This window comes from Doryrhamphus excisus, linkage group LG18 (assembly GCF_037039965.1).
Source record: "Doryrhamphus excisus strain RoL-2023G ecotype Guam linkage group LG18, RoL_Dexc_Guam_v1.1, whole genome shotgun sequence".
Classification (NCBI taxonomy): domain Eukaryota; kingdom Metazoa; phylum Chordata; class Actinopteri; order Syngnathiformes; family Syngnathidae; genus Doryrhamphus; species Doryrhamphus excisus.
The window spans coordinates 13,149,993-13,173,152 of record NC_136374.1 but is presented as its reverse complement, the minus strand read 5'-3'; the positions used below and the strand labels follow the sequence as shown (position 1 = coordinate 13,173,152).

The 23,160-nt window shown below is 41.0% G+C and overlaps 1 protein-coding gene across 4 annotated transcripts in view; it reads left to right on the top strand.

The window, feature by feature from the left end:
• Window positions 1–23,160, top strand: part of phc2b (polyhomeotic homolog 2b (Drosophila)) — a 39,238-nt gene that overhangs the window by 4,027 nt on the left and 12,051 nt on the right. Inside the window, exons 2-5 of one of the 4 annotated variants that reach the window (XM_058055806.2) lie at window positions 4,576–4,698; window positions 8,065–8,307; window positions 22,062–22,443; window positions 22,861–23,022. In XM_058055806.2, coding sequence (XP_057911789.2) covers window positions 22,120–22,443; window positions 22,861–23,022 — 486 coding nt within the window. In that variant the 5' untranslated portion in view covers window positions 4,576–4,698; window positions 8,065–8,307; window positions 22,062–22,119. Of the gene's footprint in view, window positions 1–4,575; window positions 4,699–8,064; window positions 8,308–14,789; window positions 14,965–19,993; window positions 20,131–22,061; window positions 22,444–22,860; window positions 23,023–23,160 lie in introns of those variants that run through there. The other 3 variants (XM_058055805.2, XM_058055804.2, XM_058055803.2) reach the window with 3 other exon arrangements.

Here is a 23,160-nt window from a genome sequence, read left to right as displayed (position 1 = left end):
GTGGAGACCAGGTGCCCCTTGCACAAAAGTAGGATCTGCGATAAATGACTGAGCTGAGCTCAACCAACCCAACACAAGAGTGTCCAGGCATAATTGGTCGGACAGGATGAGTAGACACAGATTAATCAAACCAGGTGAAACCAATCCCGGATCAGCCTCCTTAAATAGAACCCACTATCGATCACCGATTCACCTAAGCAGAAATCCTTGTAGAGGCTAACAAGGAGGGAAAAGAGCAAATAAAAAAGAAAGACAACAACCTTCTGGGTAATGGAATACACTCACATTAACCAACACAATTAACAATTAATTATGAATCCATTTAACTTGGAGGTGAAATTAACTGCAGATGTGAGTGAAATTCTGTAAATATAACATCACATTTTTTATTTTGCATTTGTATTTATATGTGATGTGTAGTGTATATACTATAGTATGTAAGAGACTGTAAATGATGTAATGGCAGGAGCTCCCGCCAAGCCGTACCCAGCAGTGGTTGTTAAAACACTGAGTGATGTTCACGCTCTCAATGGGAGTGGACAAGGTAACGGGTCCTCGCCAGAGGAATTTGTCACGAAAACCATGGAAATAGAAAATCCAAGGAAATGTACTCGGGGACAATGGCAATCAGCCAAAAGAGGACCATTATCATTTAGACTGCTTTTTTTTTTTTAAACCTTAGAGGCACCTTTGACTGCCTGTCTCTGTCTGTTTAGTTTTTTCATGCATTTTGCTAGAGGAAATAATTCCACTACAAGTGAATGAAAAACATTTTTTAAATGACATTATCAATTCGAAGTGGAGGAATCACAAACGTACCCTGGCATCACTCAGAGTAGGTGACGGTTGGTTTATGGCCAAATTCCAAAAGTGAAAATGCTTTGTTGCTAATGTTCGTTTATATATGTGTATATTTTCTCCTCCCACATTCCAAAAACATGCTAGGTTAATTGGCGACTCCAAATTGTCCATAGGTATGAATGTGAGTGTGAATGGTTGTTTGTCTATATGTGCCCTGTGATTGGCTGGTGACCAGTCCAGGGTGTACCCCGCCTCTCGCCCAAAGACAGCTGGGATAGGCTCCAGCACCCCTCGCGACCCTCGTGAGAAAAAGCGGTAGAAAATGAATGAAGGAATTTTTGTCTTCATACGTATATTTCCCATTTGCTAACATTGGTACCCTTAAAAAATCCAAACTGTGGAGTTTTAAAATTATTATTCATTTTCCGCTGCTTATCCTCACAAGGGTCGCAGTGGGTGCTGGAGCCTATCCCAGCTGTCTTTGGGCGAGAGGCGGGGTACCTGTGAAGTTGTCATATAAATTTAAATATGTAGTTTTTCTTAAAATAGCGCTTGAGATCCAAATTGAATGCATTTTGGGCCATCAGAGGTCAGATATCAGTATGGGATTTAAGGTCAAATTGGTGCATGTTCTTTGTCACATCGCCATGATTTGAGCAGTCAAACCTGATTAGTTACCCGAGATGGGTGAGTCAGCTGGGGTCAAATAGTCATAGCTGTAAGGCTGCGGGGAGAGCACAGCACAGTCAGCTGATATAGTAATAAAGGGAGGCAATACTGTAAATGTTGGTGGTTTGTCACAGATGTCCCCTGCTGACCTCGGACATCTTTCCCCAGTTAATAATGATTACGCACTTTTTTTGTGTGTCAATAAAGACGAATGGGGAAAACAAAATAGTAACTTAATTGACTTTATGAAACATTACATGTTTATTATATTTACACAATGTAACATATCGGAAGAAGCAGATCTTATAACCGGCACAGAAAGTGCTTCCAGGATCTGCACCTATTCAGCTGTATTTCTTTGGATTTCACGGGCAAAAACGGTCTGTTTATGTATTCCACCCACGCCCTGCCGTCAGTGGTTGGTCACACTGCCAGTGCAGAGAAAGACTTCCGGTTTGTGCTACCAAATTCATAGGAGTTGATAATAAATGGCGATTATTTTTTTTTAAATGGCCGTTTTTTTAACATACAGCAAAATGTGTTGGATCCTGAATCCAATCCGTAAGTAGAGACTGAACAGTCCGCAGTTTCTCAAGAAAAGGGGTTACTTCAAGATGTCTCTCAATGGTAAGTAGCTTTAGCTTTAGCAAGGCCTACAGTTTGTGCGCAATGTCCAGCACCCTGTGATGTCACAAAGAGCTTGTGTTTGAAAAAAGTATTCAGATTCATCCCTAATGTCTGTCACATCTCACTTCCAAATGTGCAATCCTAATTATCTGAAACTTTGGCATCGTCTAACACGAGAAAACAACATTTTAACTACATTTACAGGTCGGAAAAGTGGAAAAGCATAATAGGTCCACTTTATACAGATGTTGTAAATGTGGTATTACTACTCTCTGGTTGATAAGAAGTGTTGTGTTTTATCAGGGTGCAGGTTGTTGTTTGCTTAGTGTATGTTTATTTGTTTATTTAAATACAAACGTCATCTGTGAATCTTAATATGTATATGTATGTTCTCTAAAGCTGGTATTATGTATTGTCCTAACTCCTAACTTTTGCTTAGTCAGTGAATTTGGTCTGTTCTGGGAATTTTTTCCCCCATTAATGAAACTCCTCCTTGAAGGAATTCTGCCCCTCTTCTCACATTCACCACACAATCGCACCTCTGTTGTGACCTTCTAAAGCTGCCCAAATCTGAATCCACTTTCAGCTGCTTATTATATTGTGGTCCTCTTCCAAGAAGGCTTTCCCAGCCACTTTAAAGCTGTTGCAGGTGAGCCGGGCTGTTTTTGTTGTTGTTGTGTCTTCACTCGAGTGACAATTACAACAAAATGCTAACCAGTCTATTCTGTTTTCGGTGGCAGGTTTGTTGGAGCGCTGTCATTCTTTCCTTTTGTTTACATGGTGTTTAGCTGTGAATGCGTTGTATAAGTGAGTTGGAATTCCAGAAGAACTTGATCACGAGAATAGCTGAGTGTTGAACATATAGCTGTTTCATTGTACACATAAAGCACTCTTACCATTATCATAGTATTAATTTGTTGTTAAATCAGAATTATTGCTTGAATATGATTGAAACAGCTTTTTAAAAGGCGGATACACTGTTGCACTGGATGTAAATGACCCAGAACACAACAGAAAAGACTTTGACGAGACCGTGTTTGACTGTTTAAGGATTGGATTAACATGGGCAGACTGGAAAACAGATTATGACTTTGATCAATCAATCATTCTTTGTCTTTGTGGAGGATAATAGTGCCACTCTTAACAACTTTAAATTGACAGGAGAAGAAAATAAGATGCCTGGAAGGGGATATTTACATCAGCAAGGAGACGAATAAACACTACCAAAGCTGATTTTTTATTTTTAAAGTCCTGTATGTGGTTTAAATAAAAACCCACCAGTTTAATAAAGGATAGAACATTATAGAAAAAGACAAAAACATATTTTTTCGTATTGAAATATTTGTTTTTGGCTAAGCAGTGATACGTGGTCAACAATAATGGCAGTAGATAACATGACAAAAGTATTCTAATGCGAGAAGAACACCTTTTTGCCTACCTCTGTTGAGTACCTTTATCCAAGTCTCACATGGCAAAACACGACTTTTGATGACGTCTGATACTGTATATGTGACTAGAACGTTCAGACTACAGTAGATCGGATACGCATATGAAAAAATTAAGTAAAAAATAGTAAAAAAAAAAAAAAATCTAATTAACCTGCAGTGTGAACGTAGTCCTAGTGACCATTGTAGAATACTACATATCATTCATAGCGTCTTTAATCAGTCGTCTTTTGTCATCAAAAATCAGATGGTTTTATTGCTTATGGTTTTATTGCTTTTAGGTGTTAACATTGGTTAACCTCGGTTTTTGCGGTTTGACCCTGGAACAGACTATTTCTCTTTGCATTACTTCCTGTGGGACAAATAGTCTGACCAAGAAAAACTGACCAGTGTCCTCATGATTTGTTGTTTAGTTCCACAGGCAATCGTAACAGTTCAAATGATTGGAAGTGAAAAGCTATATTGATGTAAAGCAAATTTTTGACATACATTAAATATAGATTTAGAATTCTATATTTAGCTGTACCCGAGGCTATACTTCAATCAATCACTTGTAAATGTTTGTGTATGTCTGCTAAAGTGCAGCATGGGCTAACTATTTCACATGGGAACACGTAGGCAGCGTTTCAGGTTTTGTTTACTCCGCTTCTGCTTAAGCTCTTATTTCACCAACACAAAGACTGTTTTGTGGTCAAAAATATTTGAAGTTTTTGCATAACTCTCTCTGCAAAATGATCTCTGTACAGCGCCCAAGGGCACAGACGTTCACTGGACAGAACCAGGAAGTAGTTCAGGAAGTGTGAAGCCTCATTTACACATGGATGCACTTTTAGAGACAATTATAGTTTTTGGCTATGAAACCTAATTAAGAATCTCCATATTTTATGTCCTAGATGAAGCAGGTTCAACATTTGAGTTTGCGTCACGTGAAACATGACGCAAACTCGGGCGATGGGATTCACTATCACCAAGGCAACAGCCATCAGAGAGGTGCAGTGTCTCAACCAGCTTTTTTTTTTTTTTTTTTTTTTAGAGAGAGCTGGCACGTCAAGCTGCTGCGCCGACGGTTTCTCAAGCCCATTCTTCTTCTTCTTTTGCACTCCTAGCCCGGTTTGTGAAACGGCGAGATAAAGCATGGCACGACCAACAAAAGATGGTGTGTGTTTTAAAAGTCCACATCTACACGGCTGCGTGCAATCCAACTAGGCTACTCACATTTCTCAATCATGCCATTCGGGTATTGACCCCATATCACTGTACACTGCAACACCATAGCTTTTTTTCTTTTTCTGTTGGAAATATTCTTATTAAAAAATCTGAAATAAGGGAAATCCACTCTTCTATATACTTTTGAAGATGTATTCACCTCTATTGTCTCAACATGCAATACATAGGAGTGCTATGTTGCCCTACTATTTCTCATAGAAACCAATATTTAACTTATTGGATTGCAATGTTTTACCAACTGCCCTGGTACCTTCTCGTGCCTTTTGTACAGACGCTGCAGGTATGATTCTGCAGCCATTGCTACAGTGCAAGCTCTAAGCCTGGATAAATAGGAGTGTTGCGTCAGGAAGGGTATCTGGGGTAAAAAATAAAGCCAAATCAGGTTATTAACTCACTGTGTCGACCCTTGATGGAAAAAATAACCATTGCCATTCTTTACTTTTCATCTTGCACAGTCTTTTTGTTTGTTCATTCATTCATTCATTCATTTTCTACCGCTTATCCTCACAAGGGTCGTGGGCATGCTGGAGCCTATCCCAGCTGTCTTCGGGCGAGAGGAGGGGTACACCCTGGACTGGTTGCCAGTGAATCACAGGGCACATATAGACAAACAACCATTCACACTCACATTCATACCTATGGACAATTCGGAGTCACCAATTAACCTAGCATGTTTTTGGAATGTGGGAGGAAACCGGAGTACCCGGAGAAAAACCCGGTGAAACTCGACACAGAGATGGCTGAGGGTGGAATTGAACTCTGGTCTCCTAGTTGTGAGGTCTGTGTGCTAACCACTCGAATACCGTGCAGCCCCAGTCTTTTTGTACAAACAGAAACAAAAAAAATCACAACATTGTTGGTATTACAATAAACTTTAATTCTTCTTTTTTCACATAAGAAAGACACTGGGTAAAAACGGCTTGCATGGCAGAGTTCCAAGACAAATACCACTGCTGAAGAAAAAGAACATTAAGACTGGTCTCAATATTCTGTTGTCTGATATGACAAAAGTTGAACTTTTTGAAACGGTGTGTGTCCCATTACATTTTGTGTAAAAGTAATGCACATTTCAGAAACAGAGCATACCTAAAGTAAAATATGGTGGTGGCAGTGTGATGGTCTGGAGCTGTTTTGCTGCTTCAGGATCTGGAAATCTTGCTGTGATAAATGGAACCTATCAAAAAATCCTAAAAGAGAATGTTCGGCCATCTGTTTGTGACCTCAAGCTGAAACCAACTTGGGTTCTACAGCAGGACAACGATCCAGAAAAACAAAATAAAGACTTTGTAGTGGACTAGTCAAAGTCCTGACCTGAATCCTGTTGAGATGCTGTGGCATGACCTTAAAAAAACAGTTCATGCATGATTAATATTTCATTTTGTTTTATGATCTGAAACATTTAAGTATGACAAACATGCCAAAAAAATACGAAATCAGGACGGGAAAACACTTTCACACCGCTGTATTGTTGCTTAAACGCTTCACTGTCCATATTTTGACAGTCTTAAGCGCTCATTATGGTGTTTGCCAGCATAGCAGCAAACAAAAGAGATGAAAGTCTTCCAACTTTTGGCTTTTGAGCGCAAACCAAAAACCAACCAGAACCAGCTGGATGGTTCAGGAGCAGTTAGAATCACACGACAGGGCGCTTAATGCCCATTCTTCTTGTCCTCTCCATTTTGCCCCCATCCAAATTTTCAAAGCCGCCTACGCACCAACAAGGTCTCAATTCATTGTGAGCGCCTCGGTCACTCCGCTCAGCTGAGCGGGTAGCAGGCGAGTCGCCAAACGTAGCTGTAACTCTTGGCTAAATCGCTGACACACTCCGTTCTTTTCATCGCAGGGCCCACCATCGCCTCAGCCTCGGTGGGACCTTAGGGCCCCTGAAAAGTTTACCCCCCATTACGACACTAAGAGATGCTTTTGGGGGGGAAACGTACGGAACTAAAAATGTCAAATCCCTGAGTCATGAAACAGCTAGAAAGAACTGAAAAATGAGTGTAAATGTTAGCATTAGCCTTTCCCATGACCCCGACGCCATTGTTACAGTGTACATTGGCCAAAGTTATTGCTTCATATGTTTCAGTTTGGCGTCAAGAGCTTGGAAGCAAAGATTCTATAGCCATTCAGCCATTTTACTTTACTTTACTTCCATGAAATCACATGTGCATGCCAAAGCAACAGGATTCATCATTACATATTCATAACCAAAAATAATATGTTGGCCAATCACAAGCCTGAATATATGTAGTAATTTATAAAAAAAAGACACAATAACAAAAATGTGGATAATCACAGAAAAAAGTACTGCAGTCATAAAACAATATTTACAACGGTGATGGCAGCCATGTTTTTCAACCATTCATTCATTTTCTACCGCTTTTTCCTCATGAGGGTCGGGGGTGCTGGAGCCTATCCCAGCTGTCTTCGGGCGAGAGGTGGGGTACACCCTGGACTGGTGGCCAGCCAATCACAAGGCACATATAGACAAACAACCATTCACACTCACATTCATACCTATGGACAATTTGGAGTCGCTAATTAACCTAGCATGTTTTTGGAATGTGGGAGGAAACCGGAGTACCCGGAGAAAACCCATGCATGCACGGGGGGAACATGCAAACTCCACACAGAGATGGCCGAGGGTGGAATTGAACCCTGGTCTCCTAGCTGTGAGATCTGCGTGCTAACCACTCGACCACCATGCTGTGCAAACAATATATTTTTTAAACATTGCAATACTTTAAGAAGAAAATGTAAATATTTATACAAATTATAAAACGTAGGGATGTCTGACAATATAGACCGACCAAAATTAGGGCCCGACGATATTAATGATTAATTGATGAACAACTATAATCCGTGCGCGAGAAAACCCACGCATGCACGGGGAGAACATACAAACTCCACACAGAGATGGCCGAGGGTGGAATTGAACCCTGGTCTCCTAGCTGTGAGGTCTGCGCACTAACCACTAGACCGCCGTGCAGCCTCTTTTTCAACCAATCTTGTGCAATTTTATTACACATGTGCTTGTCAGTCTAATAAAAGTGTGCACCAAATTTGCTGGTGATTTTGTCATGTGATCTGACATGCAGTATGAGGGTCAAAGTTTGGTGTATTTGAAAAATAATATCACCGGGAACACAGTTGTACGGGTGCAAGCTTTGCAGAATTGTTTGTGCCACCTGTAACCACCGCGGGTTCCCCATTGGCAGAGCAGATTTGCCATTGCTGTAATGTAATATGACCTATAAAAGTAGCTCGAAATGTGATATTATGTTTTATTTTCCAGGTTCAAACAAGTGAAAGGGGGTGAGGAGAGAGTTAAACCCTGCACCCATTGTCCATCACAAAGAGACATCATCCCACCCCCACCTCCCTTCTTCTCTCATCATTATATCCATTTGGAAACATGTCAGTCCCGCTCTTCCTCTGGAAAAAAACAGACTGTCACACGGCATTAGCTTGTTGCTCCCAGACTGTTTGGCTAAGCTCACTGGAGCGTCGCTGGGTTGTTTGGGCCGAGCCAAGTGAGGTAAGGTTGGAATTGAAGCTGAGGGAGGAGGACATGCAAACCAGCCGTCCTCTCATTAAACCCTCTGTTGTCCAATTAGGACTCTCACTGCAACATGAAGCATGACTTCTGTCGTCTCATGAAAACAGGACCAATCTTATGATGATTGTATCGCAGCCGGAAGCATTTCCTGGTGGTGCGGTGGTGGGGCGGGGAAGAGTCGGGTCATTATCACGTCAGATTATGATAGAAAACATCTTGTTCAGATCAGGCACATAAATAACTATTCCCGCACAGCATATAAGAAATTCAATTAAATCCATTAAATATGGAATATTCAGACAGTCTTAGAGTGAATGTGGCCTTTTGTCAGTTTTAAGCTCAAATTGATTGGTTTAGTTGCTCCAAATGATGAGTCAGCTTTAAACTAAGCCCCAACCCTCAGCGGAATTGAATTACGAGTGTAATAACAAGGGTAAAGGTCAGAGAAGCCTCCCAATGGGAAACCGAGGAAGTGATGTTTTAAGATGTGAAACATGTTGGACTTTTTGATAACTTTTTATTATTTTATTACTTTCAGCATAGCAGTGGCGCATTTATCCCCATTTCAAGGTTTCGTGTGTGCATAATTAAACAAACCTTCCGTTTAATATACCAAACACTAATTATAAGGTATTAATTATTTAGCTTTTATTAATTTATGATAGTATTATATTAATTAAATAACATAAAGAGCTCATTTAGCTCATTTCATTGCTCATTCAGTTATACTATTGCATGGTTTTCAAACTGACGTTTGCAGCGGCTCATCACTCATATAAAACTTGTGACGTATTGATGGCGTTAATGATGGACGTGCCTGGTGTGTGTTGGCCATTCTCTGAGAGTCACTGATGAATGCCAGACCAATAAACCCGTCACACTCCACTCTGACACTGTCCCTGACTGGAAATAGAGTGAAGGTGTGCAAGCAGAACAGTATGCTCTAACTAACCTTCTCGCCCCATAAACACAAATATATATATATATATAGCTATAGATACATAGTAATTAACATTATTAAGTCATTCCTCAGAACAACCTTTTCCACACGTCCAGGCACTCTTGACAAAATCTTTTTGACGGAATTTCAGTGTGAGGCTTAACAGTACAGCGTTGCTCCGCCTCCCGTCACCTGAGGTAACCTTCGATCAAATGCAACCATGCATAATAGAAAGAGGAAAAGAGACTGGTTATGGAATAGTAAATTACAATATTAAAGGAGGAGATTGGCTGGTGGCAATCCATGTAAATTCGTTTCAGTTAGTATATTTCATCCATCCATCCATTTTCTACCGCTTATCTGGAGCTTATTCCAGCTGTCTTCGGGCGAGAGGCGGGGTACACACTGGCTGGTCGCCGGCCAATCACAGGGCACATATAGACAAACAACCATTCACACTCACATACATACCTAATTAACCTAGCATGTTTTTGGAATGTGGGAGGAAGCCGGACACTCCACACAGAGATGGCCGAGGGTGGGATTGAACTCAGGTTTCCTAGCTGTGAGGTCTGCATGCTAACCACTAGACCCCCGTGCAGCCGAGTATATTTCATTCATTCATTCATTTTCTACCGCTTTTCCTCACAAGGGTCGTGGAGGGTGCTGGAGCCTATCCCAGCTGTCTTTGGGCGAGAGGCGGGGTGCACACTGGCTGGTCGCCGGCCAATCACAGGGCGCATATAGACAAACAACCATTCACACTCACATTCATACCTAATTAACCTAGCATGTTTTTGGAATGTGGGAGGAAGCCGGGCACTCCACACAGAGATGGCTGAGGGTGGGATTGAACTCAGGTTTTCTAGCTGTGAGGTCTGGGCGCTAACCACTGGACCGCCGTGCAACCTAGTATATTTCATTCATTCATTCATTCATTCATTTTCTACCGCTTTTCCTCACAAGGGTCGCGGGGGGTGCTGGAGCCTATTGCAGCTGTCTTTGGGCGAGAGAGGGTACACCCTGGACTGGTCGCCAACCAATCACAGGGCACATATAGACAAACAACCATTCACACTCACATTCATACATAATTAACCTAGCATGTTTTTAGAATGTGGGAGGAAGTCAGCCACTCCACACAGAGGGTGGGATTGAACTCAGGTTACCTAGTTGTGAGGTCTGCACGCTAACCACTCGACCGCCATGCAACCGAGTATATTCCAATTAAATATGCACACAGAGCCCTCGATGACGATGAAGTCCCGCCTACCTTATTCATATCATATGTCTTTGACATGAAGCATCTTATTTTCATATTTAAAGCAATGGAAATTTCCACTCTGTGACACAAGCGACACTGCTACTTTTTTTTCCTGCTTTTCTTGAACAGGTTTATCAAAACCACGCCAAGTGTGTCAGTGTATATTACTCACCTATCGTGTCTTTCTGGAATTAGTTTGTGGTATTTACAGGAAGCTGCGATGACTGATATACCACTATAGTTCTGTTTAATGAACGTGATGATGGATATACTTCTGTTAAAAAAAACCAAACAAACATAATGTACAGTACTTTCACTATTTGTTCTGTGTAATGGCAACTTTTCCTGCAGACATGACTGAAATGTTAATTAAAGAGAGTGAGAGAGAAGCCAAACACAGGCACGGGCCGCAGTGGTAAACAAAACAAACAAACACTTTGGTGGGCCTTTTATTGGCAATAAATGAACCCTTCTCGAAAAAAAACAAAACACTGGAGCTTTGTTCCTACACACACACACAGACACACACGCACCACTGCACACCACAGAGTACTATGTAACTTCTGTGGCAAAAATCCTATTATTTTGATCGTGTGTGAGATAATCGAAGTAATGAGGGTGTGATGAGACCCTAAGCTACTACTATATGGTTTTTAAACCTTCAGTCGTCTACTTTGTGATGTGTTTGTCTTTTTATGCACATGTAAAGTACTAATACACATTACTACTTGATATTGATGGTAAACAGTAGATATCCTGTAACTTGTGACTCTTAAACACTGACAAAACTGGGATGTTGATTATTGGCCCAGCTAAACAGAACCTGTTTAAGGACACCTCTAGTGAGTTTTGATAAAAACATAACGCGTAAATTCAACCAAATTTCTTTTGTACGAGCCAACTTGCCAACTTGAGGTCACAAAAAAACCATAATAAGGTCCAAAGAACTGCAGGCCTCAGTTAAAGGGGAACTGCACATTTTGGGGAATTGTGGCCATCATTTAAAATCCTTATGTGAAACATGAACATGTTTCTTTCACTTTTTTGTGCATTATAATACATGAAAATGTGTTCATTTCAGCTAGCTTACAATACTGTCATTGGGATACACCTATTTTGATTATGAATCCCTCTTAAAAAAACAAGGAAAGAAGTTTTGGTAGTGTTTTAAATCATCAAAATATGGAAAGATACTGCAACTATTACATGTTATCATCAGTGTAAGTGTTAATGCATGATCACAGTATGTATATCAAACGATGCAATGCTGTTAAAGGTTTTACAGGGCTTCAGAGTTGAAATAGGTGTATCCCTATGACAGCATTGTAAGCTAGCTGAAATTAACTAATTTTCTTGTGTAATAATGCACACAATAGGGAAAGAAATAAGCGTTCATATTTCTTTATCCCAATGACAACATTATAAGCTAGCTGAAATTAACTCATTTTCTCGTGCAATAATGCACACAAAAGGGAAAGAAATATGCGTTCATATTTCTTTATCCCAATGACAGCATTGTAAGCTAGCTGATATTAATTCATTTTCTCGTGCAATAATGCACACAAAAGGGAAATATGCGTTCCTGTTTCTTTTTTTGTGTCTTTCTGTGTTTTTCTTTTGAGTTAATTTCAGCTAGCTTACAATGCTGTCATTACAGTTCTTTGGACATTATTGTGGGGTCTTTTGTGACCTCTTGGATAAGTCGTAGCTGCACTCTTGGGGCAATTTTGGTTGGCTGGCCAGTCCTTGGAAGGTTAGCGCTGTTCCGTGTTTTCGCCATTTGTGGATAATGGGATTTACTGGGGTTCACTGAAGCACCAAAGCTTTAAAAAATGGCGTTCTACCTTTTTCTAGACTGATAGATCTCAATTACTTTCTATATCGTCGGCCAGCGAGGATTGGCAATGACTTTTTCACACTGGACATGTACCTTTTTACAGAAATTACAGTAGGTTTGTATATTAATCAAAATAAGTAAAAAAAGTATTATGTGTAATCCTTTTACGGTGTCAAAAATGATCTTTTGACACTCCTACATTCCACCACAAAGGTCAACTATGAGGATGTCTGCAATCTCTTATGTTGTGAAGTCTATCTGAGGTCATAGGGAGGGGATGTCCACAGTGGCTCAATCAGACTAAATATCCTTCCTCACAATACTCATGGTTGCTGTGCAAACACAGAGTCAGACGACTGCTCAACAATGGCGACGGGGAGGAGGGACACGCAGCCATTCCTAAACCAATAAGCAAACTTTGATGCCATCATTCCCAAGACGAGAATACAATTCATACAGGCATCAAGGTGGCTGAGGCTGCTGTTTGTAGACAAGAACAAAAAGCAAACACAACAGGACTGACTCAAGAGGAAGTGAAGCCTTTGACAGCAGGAATTTTCATTGTATTGAGAAAACAATTATTTGTGTTCCTGGATGCTATTTTGAACACCTAGTATGACCTGGAAGACGACATGGGAAGGAATCAAGATTGAAGACATTTTGAGCGGTTTGCTGTGAAATCCACAACATTTAGCAATAACACTATTTGGATACGTCTACTTTTGTTTGATAATGTGCTATGACTTATCATGGAGAAGGCTGCACTTTTGCATGGTGAAGAATGGCGGGACGTTCAAAACTTGTAAGACAATGCCGCCTCCTTGTGGAACGCGAATGAAAAAGCCATAACGACTGTGGTACTTTTGTACGGCAAAATAAAATAAGATACATCACGTGTTGGAAATGATACACCCCCAGAAATATTAATAATCATAGTTTTCATTCCTATTAAATGTAAGTAGTGTATTTTAAATAACACTTATCTAGTTCCGGTTTTATTTTGGCAGGAACTTCCTGGTTGACGGCACGGAAAAATGTCACTTTACTTCCAATTTTACAAAGCCGCTAATCCACGGGTGGACAAACTTTTTTTTTATTTTTATTGTAACAAAATCGGCCAGGGAGCCAGACTATATATCTGATAGACCCACGCTAGTTTAAGATTATTCTGATTGTCGTATTCTATCATCGATTATTTTTATCGTGTCATACAATCTGCTCTAAACATTAGACCACATCAAATAACAACATTGAATGTTACGGTTTTTTATTTATTTTTTTTTTTACCATAGTGAGGATAAGCTGCATAGAAAATGGATTGAAAGACTAACATGTTAAAATCTTAATTTTAACTATTTTATAATATGTTTATTTGTACCAAGTAGTGTGCATTTCTCTCATGATTTTGTGCTTTGATGAAAAATGTGCTTTAAATAACCAAGTAAAATATTTTTTGGTTACATATTATGAGTGACAAACAACCCAAACACATACTGTAATTGAATCATCGGATCCAGCATTTTCACAACATGATCATTCTTTGTCAGTAAACCAGTTTCATATTGGCACTGCATGCATCATATTGTCCTTCTGTTCATACAGCTCTGAAATTGTGTTCATATGCACGGGCCGCCTGACCCAGGGGTCTCAAAATGTGCCTTGAGGGGGTCAGCCAAGTTACAGCGGTAAAACAGTGTTGATGCTGTGCCCAGGGAGCTATGAGCAAGCTCGTAATTAACTCAGCCGCCATGCAAATACGTCATATTGTGATCAATTATTCAGTGTTTGTAAGAAGATGAATGCGCAGCCCTTTGCCTTTGCCCTCTCATGTTACAACACAATGGTGGCTCCCTGGAAACATTAGCAATTCATTGCTGTCTGGTTTTATTAGCATGCTGCCTCATTTTCATGCAAGAGCCACTGTGGATTCATATACCTTAAAGCCACAGCCATTTGCAGCCCACAGTAATGATACACTTTACATAATAATATACTTTACACCTCCTTTGTATATTATGTATTATCAGTATTTGTGTATATGTATTGTGCAAATTGAAAGGGAAATGTTCAACTATCAGTTAAATGTGCAATTGTTAAAAAGATGCAGTATGTAAACAGGTATATATTATACATTAAATTCCAAGGAAAAGTGTTTAAAATGTGTTTTGCTACACATTTTATCCCTATTATTTAAAAAAAAGTGGAAAGTAAAAAGGAAATCGTGTCCATTTGGATCCAATGTGCAGGATTTGAGGCTTTTAAAGGGTTCCCTCGGTTGCTATGGGAATGAAAACATCGCTCTGGGCTGACAGGCCATGGAAGAGGAGACAAGGGCAGACAGGAGGCAAGTGTGAGGCCTGTGAAGGGGCGGGACTTCCTTCCCCGCGTACTCTCTTCTCATTGGTCGCTTTTATGTCACGTTACCAGTTTGGAATGCAAATGAAAAAAGTTGCTGGTTCTCTGCCATTGCTCCTGCTTCACGTCGAGTAGTTGTAGGACACCGCCAAGCCCACCACAAATGGAGTAGAATAGCAGAAAAAACAACGAGGCACAACAGCAAAACGGCAGGCTCACGGGTTGAGGCTGACGATAGCGGTACGTAGCGGTACGCGACAGTGCGTGTTGTGGTTGCTAGCTATCTTGCTTGTTTGTGTGCTGGAACGCGGGAGGGCTCTCTCGTTAGCATGTGTAAACGGCAACATTTACGTGTCGTCTGGGCATGAAGGTCCTCGTAAGTGTTTGTTTTCATGAATTCCCATTTGTCACGAGCTAACGTTGACTTGGACTGTGATGGAATTCACTGCGTGCTAAATGCTAACATAGTTAGCCTTGAATGAAAACGAGCACGTGAGTGCAGCCTTTAAATGGACAAGCACGTCTAGCTTGTTGACAGGACAGTCTTATGCATTGCTTGTGCATTGACATACATTTACACTGTGCGCAGTATTGATCAAGATTGCCTTTACCAGTGTACTGTGCAACGAGAGGTACGTAGAGTATACTACCCTTGTTCGGTGCCATAAAAAGTAGCATCCGTTGATGCTGTCTTGGAGATTGTTTTTGACAAGTGGATGTCGTCACCTTGCAAGAATAGCGGGCCCTAGGCGATAAACCCCTACATGAGTTTACATATGTCTGAAATCACGCGAGGACGTGTGGGTCAAACGTGACCTCAACAGTAGGTACACCATGCTGCTTTCAAATACAAGAGTTTAATTTTAAAAAATCTTGCCAGTACATCAATATTGTTATTATTTTAGTGTTGCAGTGGTATCAACCTGCAGTGCATCCTTCTTAAAACTAATATTTTGACACTTTTATGTAGCCGATTAAAGCACAGCCCTTTTGGAGTTTATGTTCTGGAATACACAGTATTACGTTCTTCACCATAAACATCAGCTTTACAGATGCCTTGACAACAATGATATTGTACATTTAACCATAATATGTATAATATGTCTCAAAAGGTCCGGTGGAATTGAGATTTTTTTTTTAAGAAAACACTGTTTTGTGTGTTTGTAGCTTCAATGCTAATCTGCTGTGTTTGTCCATGTCTCTCTCCAATCGTGTGTGTGGCTTCAAAAAAAAAAATCACCATTGTGCACTTTATCCACATTTTACATCGACTGTCATGGAAAAGTGAAAAATTTAATTCTTATGAGCTTTTTTTTGTTAATATTATTACATCTATCCAAACAAATGCACATTTAATTACCAAGTATTAAAATTGAAGAAACAAGGGTGGGTCTAATGTTTGTTTCCATGACCATACACTGTAACTGCACTTGTCCAATGTAATACTCCAGTACCCATAGCATCGCAAAAAATCGGGAAAAAAAATTGATTGCTAGATTGCCCAGTTCGCTGAGCGAACAAAGAATCCTACGAACACCAATAAAGAAGAAGCGACAGGAAGTGTGTGTCCTTTGCAACCATGGACATTGTGAGACAAGCTTTGAAGTTTGACTGAATTTAAGTAAAAAAAAAAAAAAGACAGGTCAGCTCAGTGCAACATTTGCAATACAATATCATTTTATTATTATACTATATTTTACAGAAGAGTTACAAATTAACAAAGCAACTCACTGATATTTCAATGGAAGCCACTTTTGGGCTCGTACGTGATCTGATTTATTTATTTTTTTCTCCTTGTGTGAAAGAAGCCTATGAGAGTAATTCATCAGAGATTGTGTGTGTTCCTAATCTGCAAGCTTTGCCAGAACTATTTCATTGTGGTATTTATAGATCAGAGACAGTAGCATTATTCAGGCTACTGCTTTTTTTCCCAGGCTGGGCTTCTTTTAGGGGGTTATACTGTATAATGTACTATCTAAAAGTCCACAGAACAGATAAGAGATGTATGCCCGTTAAAAAATAAAAAAAAAAGCTGTGCAGTCAAGTGTTTTGCATCACTATTGTATTACTATGCTGGAGTGTGTCCTGGAAGTGAGCCAGAATGTCTTTGTGCTGGTCCACTCAGCTGTGGAAAGGAATGTCCATCAGAGTCATGTCTCAATTATTGGAAAGCAACCCACTTAGCCCGTAGTAGTAGGTTGTAGTATGGTAGTTTTGCACACTCTAACACACGTGTCAAGCTCAAATCCAATCCGCAGAACGGTTTGGAATATAGCATTGAGTTGGCTCTCCTCACAGACCTTATCGAACAAAGTGATTAGAGTAAGTAAGCGATTGCCCTGGTATATACTACTCTGATATTTTGATGATAAATAAATATTATACATAGCACAAAATTCACAACCATTCTTCAGGGTGCCAGATTCAGACGAGAAGTCCAAATAATTTAACTGTACCTGACTAAAAACTATTACATCGTCTGTACAAAATAAGTGATCATTTTAACTAGGCCCAGGCTTTGAGCCAATGATGAAGAGGTGGTTGATTAAAAAATCACTTTAGTGAAATCAACAGAGAGGCCAAAACAACCATAGTCCTATATCCGCTTTTATCGGAAAGTAGACATTTGAAGCAGGCATGAATGGACGCAAAAAATGCAAACCCTGACAGTTTACCATCCTCATCATGGCCGCTTGATGTTGCTGAATACTTTTTTTGATGTTTGACTTTCTTTAGGCAACATTTGGACAAACAGATTTATTGGTTTTATTGGATTTATTGGTTTTCCTTCGTCTTGAATGTGTGCTGTTTGCTAAGGTAACTCATTTCAGCCAATGGTTCCTGCAGTCTTGTCTTTTGGGCCACTATTTATTCTGAGTAGATGAGTGGGAATGTTGATTGACCGATAAACTGCATACAGCTCTCACTATCCAAATTAAGGTCGAGGAGATTTAGAAGATTAAAGGATGTCAGAGTGAACCCGTGTCAGAAAAAACTCTAAGAAGCTGAGCGTTCAGAGCCATCCCAAAATTCTTTCAAATGCGCAAACCTCATTATCTCAAACTTTGGCATTGTCTAACACGAGAATATTCTAACAACATTTATAGGTAAAAAATGTGGAAAAAGCGTAATAATCCCATAAAATTGTCCAATGGTAGTACTAAAAAGCAGCCAGGGTTTCACCTACCATTATACCATTATATTATTGTATGGCATGGCTTTATTTGAGCAAGGGTCTATTGATTTTTTTCTATAAGTGTGTGATGGTTATCCTACAGTATATACCTTGCAAGGGGGATCACATGTCAGTCACTCTATGAATGGCTCCACTTTCCTCTCAAGTTGCCTTCAAAGAAATCAAAGCAAATCACAATGATCGTGTTGTTTTTTTTAAACATAATTTAGGAATCCATTTTTAAGACCCATATTGAGGCCAGATTGTTGTTTTTCTTCATCCTCCCGGAAGAGCGAGCTAGCATAATTTGTGTTTGTGTTCCCTTTGAACAGAAGATGTGGTTTGTTTGTTTTAAAGCTCCTCTTCTAAATCCTCCTTTACTTCATTAAAAAGTGTTTATTTTAGCATTCAACGCTTTAGGCAGCAGGGCTTTCATACCCGGAGGAAGAGCGCTGTCATTGTCCCTTTCTTCTTCTTTTTTTTTTTTTTTTTTGACATCCCTCCCCCTCCGCCCTCACAGCTCAGCTCGCAAAGTGCCAGATTCAAGGACCGGCATTTCCGACTGCACCTCCAGCTAATCTATATGCTAATGAGAAGATGATAATCAATGAGGTTCATGCATGGTTAGCCCCAATCAATACAAGGCACTCACAAGACTGCATTTCACAGAGCCAGACGTATGGGGGCCGTCTTAATGTGTCGGGGCTGACCATAAGCACGCCATTATTCTCTGATTCCATCTACTTTAGTCCACATTAATGACGAGCCTTCTCATCGAATGAGCGTCTTGAATTCCAAAAGTCTAAAAGTCATTTCATTTTATGAGAAAGAATTGCTGTTTTATGGCTTTGTATTTTTGGTGGATTTTTTTCCTTTCCATGGCTGATGATTTGTTGCCTTCATCCTTTTTTCAGAACCTACCTGTCATATCAACCCATGCATGTTATGTGACAATTTAGGCCACACTGCTTAAAGGGGACCTGTTCTGTTTTTTCCACTTTTGTGACCTATAAATGTTGTTAGAATGTTGTATCATTGTGTTTAACTATGCCAAAGTTTCAGATAATGAAGTCTGTGCGTTTGGAAGTGAGTCCTGAAAGAAGTTTGGGGAGAGGCTCACAATGATGTCATAATGAGCCAGACTTCCTTATATAGCTTGCCTTCCTCTCGCTTTGCTGCACCGTTTCACTGCTCTGATTTCACCATGTTAGCACAGAGCTAACGCTAATGGTTTCCAGGAAATATGGAATATATTAAAACAGGCGGTTTTGGTAATCCAAGGCAATACAGCAGGAATAGGTGCAGGTTCTGGAAGATCTGGAAAGCTTTCTGTGTGGGTTATTGTTTGTAGCTTCAGTTTATTGTGTATTCTGTATTCTGCAGATGCCCCCTTCAAAATGAACTGATACTCTCTGCAGCTGAGTCAATAAGTATGCAAGGTATTTAAGGGAATATGCAAGGCACCTTCTGTGGACTGAAATAGCTTCAAATGGCATTCCCAAATTCATGTGTGTTTCAGTCCTGCTGGAGAGGCAGTGGGTGAGTCACCACTCTTGTCCTTAGCTGACTGACTGACACCAAATTGGCCTCCACACAGCTGCTGGTTATTTGTGCAAATGAATCAGTTCAGCCATACGAAAGATGTACTGTAGAAGAGACTTGGAATTATAGAGGCACCAAGATGGACATGTAAACAATTGATCAAAACATGTATTGTTTTCAGAAAAATCTGTTATTTTTATATTCAGAACAACAAAAGTGATGAAAATATTGGACGTCATGTCAGAGGGTTTACGCGTGCAAAAAATCCAGGCAGCATAGGGGGAGGGGGCAAACCATCATTACCATCATCTTCATTAGAGAGGATGCATTCATCCAATCAGCTCGCCTCCCTGCACGGGGATTCCACAGTCACCCCGTTGGCTGTCGCTAGGATACCACATAATCAGGAGGCAGACTGCGGCCTGGTTGGCAGACTGGGGTGTCGATGCTGGGACGTCAAGCTCACTGTGCATTAGGTGGAGGTGTCGATGGAGGGGGGGGGCGTGATGGGGGAAGGTGGGCTCATATAGCACGCTGGCAAAAACGCATGTATTCAGTCAGTCAGTCAGGCAGGCAAGCAGGCACTCACTGGAAGGCAGACAAAGAAGAGAAACATCCTGAAGTAGGACAGCACGCTCCCGGGGGATGGGACATCATACCCCTGCATCGCGTTGGGGGGGCCATAGGAGGTAGGAGCACCAGGGGTTATGGGGCTTTGTCTCCTCACATAAAAAAAAAAATGTACACATTTGTGAGCTGGCGTTAAATTGTTTGTTTGGATGCTGGGGTTGTTTCCTTGAGGGAAAGCGCTGATGGAGGCTTCCACTCGTAGAGCCAGCCAGTCTGTCTGACAGCCTTTTAACGGCTCTCCTCTCTCCTCCTCTTGACTTCACAAATCTTCTATCTGCTGCAGCGTCCATGAAAGCATCATTATGAGGCTCTAGAAGTAGTATTGTAGTGACGGTTGTCCGCAGATTGGTCACTCTTCCGGGGTATTAATCACGTTTGCAACTGGAGGCATGAGCCTGGACACAGATGTAAAATGCGGGATACCAAATAGGATGTTTGGGAGAGGGGGGGGGGTTCTCTATTACACGCTGTGACTGATGGATGGGTGATTCCTCTCGCGGCGACTAGGGCCAAAGGCATCATCTCCAGAGGGGATTCCCTCCCCTCCTCTGCCCTCCTCCGTGCATCATCAGCAAGGCAGACAGGCTTTGTTTACAACCGTAGCTCTCTTGTTGTCTGAATGGATTTCATTGCTGTCACTCATTAAACATGTAGGTGGGCTGTTTTTAATGCCTTTAATGAAATGTAGTATTCATCCTATTCGGTATAAAATTGATACATTTTTATGTGCATCATCTACAATGAGATGCTCCCTCTATATCACCCTTGCCATTCCCATCTTATTTTAAACTTTGAAACCATTTTGATTCCCCTCTCTACTGTGGTTTACTTGACACACTTATTGGAAATAAGATAACATATGGTATGTAAGAATTTCATTAAGTTAGGAGTCTTCAGTACAAGTGGGTTGTATATCTTAGGCTTGGCCCTCTAATCCGTTCCAAATTCTAATGAGGAGGAAGGCGAGGAGGTGGTAATAGCTTTAGAATACTGGTATGGCAGCTGCGTTGGTCCTTATTTAATTACTTCCATCAAACCCTCTTGACACTCAGACATGTTTAAAATCCCCAAACTGTTCCCGCAACCTTTTTCTGCCTCATTTCCTCCCCACACCCTACCTTTTCTTTTAATTAAATGCACCTCTAACCTCAAGGTTGGAAATTCCATCTTCCTCACTTTAAGCTCTTCTAAGCTCGGGAACCGTGTTCCTCTAAGATTGTCCTATTCCCTTTTGGAGACTTCTTAGCCTCATCTTCTTTTTGCCTCCAGCACCCTTTCTTTGCTCTCATTCTGCAGGTTGTCAGGGTGAAGCCTTCAATATAACTACCCTTTTTATGCTAAATTATCAGAATCTCATTACAGAAACCAAATTGCTTTTTTTTCGCCCTCGCTTTTTTTTTTTTTTTTTTTTACTTGCTTTGTTCTTGTTTCTGTGTCTCCACTCTGTCAGCAGTGGCGGAAAAAATATTCTGCCAAGTTGTGTGCCTTTTAATCAAACTGGGAGGCAAAGCAGTTTATTTCCAGGCATTTTTTAAATTTATCTGTTCTTGGACACATAATTTAACAGTATCAATTCCACTACTTACGTTAATGTCTGCAGTTGACCTGAAATGAAGGTGAAAGCTGGCATTGCCATGTGTGATTTATTACTAAAAAGTGTTCTTTTGTTTTGCATTGGAGCCTCGAAGCCTGAACAAAACTGTTCCAGAAGGCTTTTCAATCTTTGATTTGCGGAAATTTTGACTCAGGTCAAATTTTGACCACCATAAAACTTTTGTTTTTATCTTGGGTACTGTTATACTATAGTGAATTCTCATATGAATGCAAAACTCCTATTTGGCAAAGTGTACAAGACAAAACAAATTATTTTCCTTTTGAACCACATGTGACTCAAATTGTATACAAAGTTGCCAGTTGTTTGCCCTCCCAACTCTTCCTGTGTGATGTTTCCGACATCAAACTTCTTTCCTACTTTTGTGCTGTGTTCCAGACACAGGAGGGCCATTCAGAAGAGCCGAGGGTCAAAGGTGAGAAGAGCAGAGGGCACTATGAGCGAGCCGGGGCCCCCAGCTTCCACGAGCGGCAGCACCGGGACCACAATTTCCTCCAGCACCACCAGCTCTTTCTCCACCACCACTACCACCACAGCCACCAACAGTAGCACCATGACCGCTTCTACTACTATTACTACTACTACTACTGCTGCTGCTACTACTACTACTCCTTCTACTACTGCTTTTAGTAGCAGTACTAATAGTAACAATAGCAGCGCTAGTAGTAGTTCCACTAGCACCACCACCACCGCTACAGCGAGACAGGCAGTGCCTCAAATTTCTGTTTACAGTGGAATACCCGACCGGCAAACTGTCCAGGTGATTACTTTGAATGCCTTCTAACTCCTAATACAACTGAAATGAGATATGTTTGTTCCTTCAGGGTATTCAAACAAATGGCTAGTTGAAGGGAGGAATGCTGTCTGCTTTAGTGCTCTTGACCCATTGACCCCAGGATTAGCCTCCACACTGGCCGAATGAGTGCCGCTCCACTTTTAGTGGCCACGCTTTGACAGCAGGTTTTTAAGCTATTTAGACCTTCCTTTCTCCTGCTCGGTCTCATCGCCTTTGTAAGACACACACTATTGTCGTCAAGGAGCCCCCTGAGCATAATGGAGCAATGGTCATTTCAGCCAAGAGCTAGAGGAACCTAGATGCATTGCCAGATGCACGCTGCCAGTGTGAGAATATTCGGGTAGGATCCTTATCCGTTGTCTTTCTTGCTCTTTCGTGCAGGTGATCCAACAAGCTTTCCACAGGCAGCCCAACACGGCCGCCCAGTACCTGCAGCAGATGTACGCAGCCCAGCAGCAGCATCTCATGTTGCAGACTGCCGCCCTGCAGCAGCAGCACAGCCTCAGCACCGCTCAGCTGCAGAGCCTGGCCGCCGTGCAGCAGGTGATATACCTGCTTTTTGATCCAGTGTGGAACCCCACCGAGTTACCGTGTTTTTTACTTAATTGTGGACACAACCGCAGCTTGACTGAGCTGTAAATAGATTTTTACCTACTGTTAATTGGTCCCTTTACTTAATGT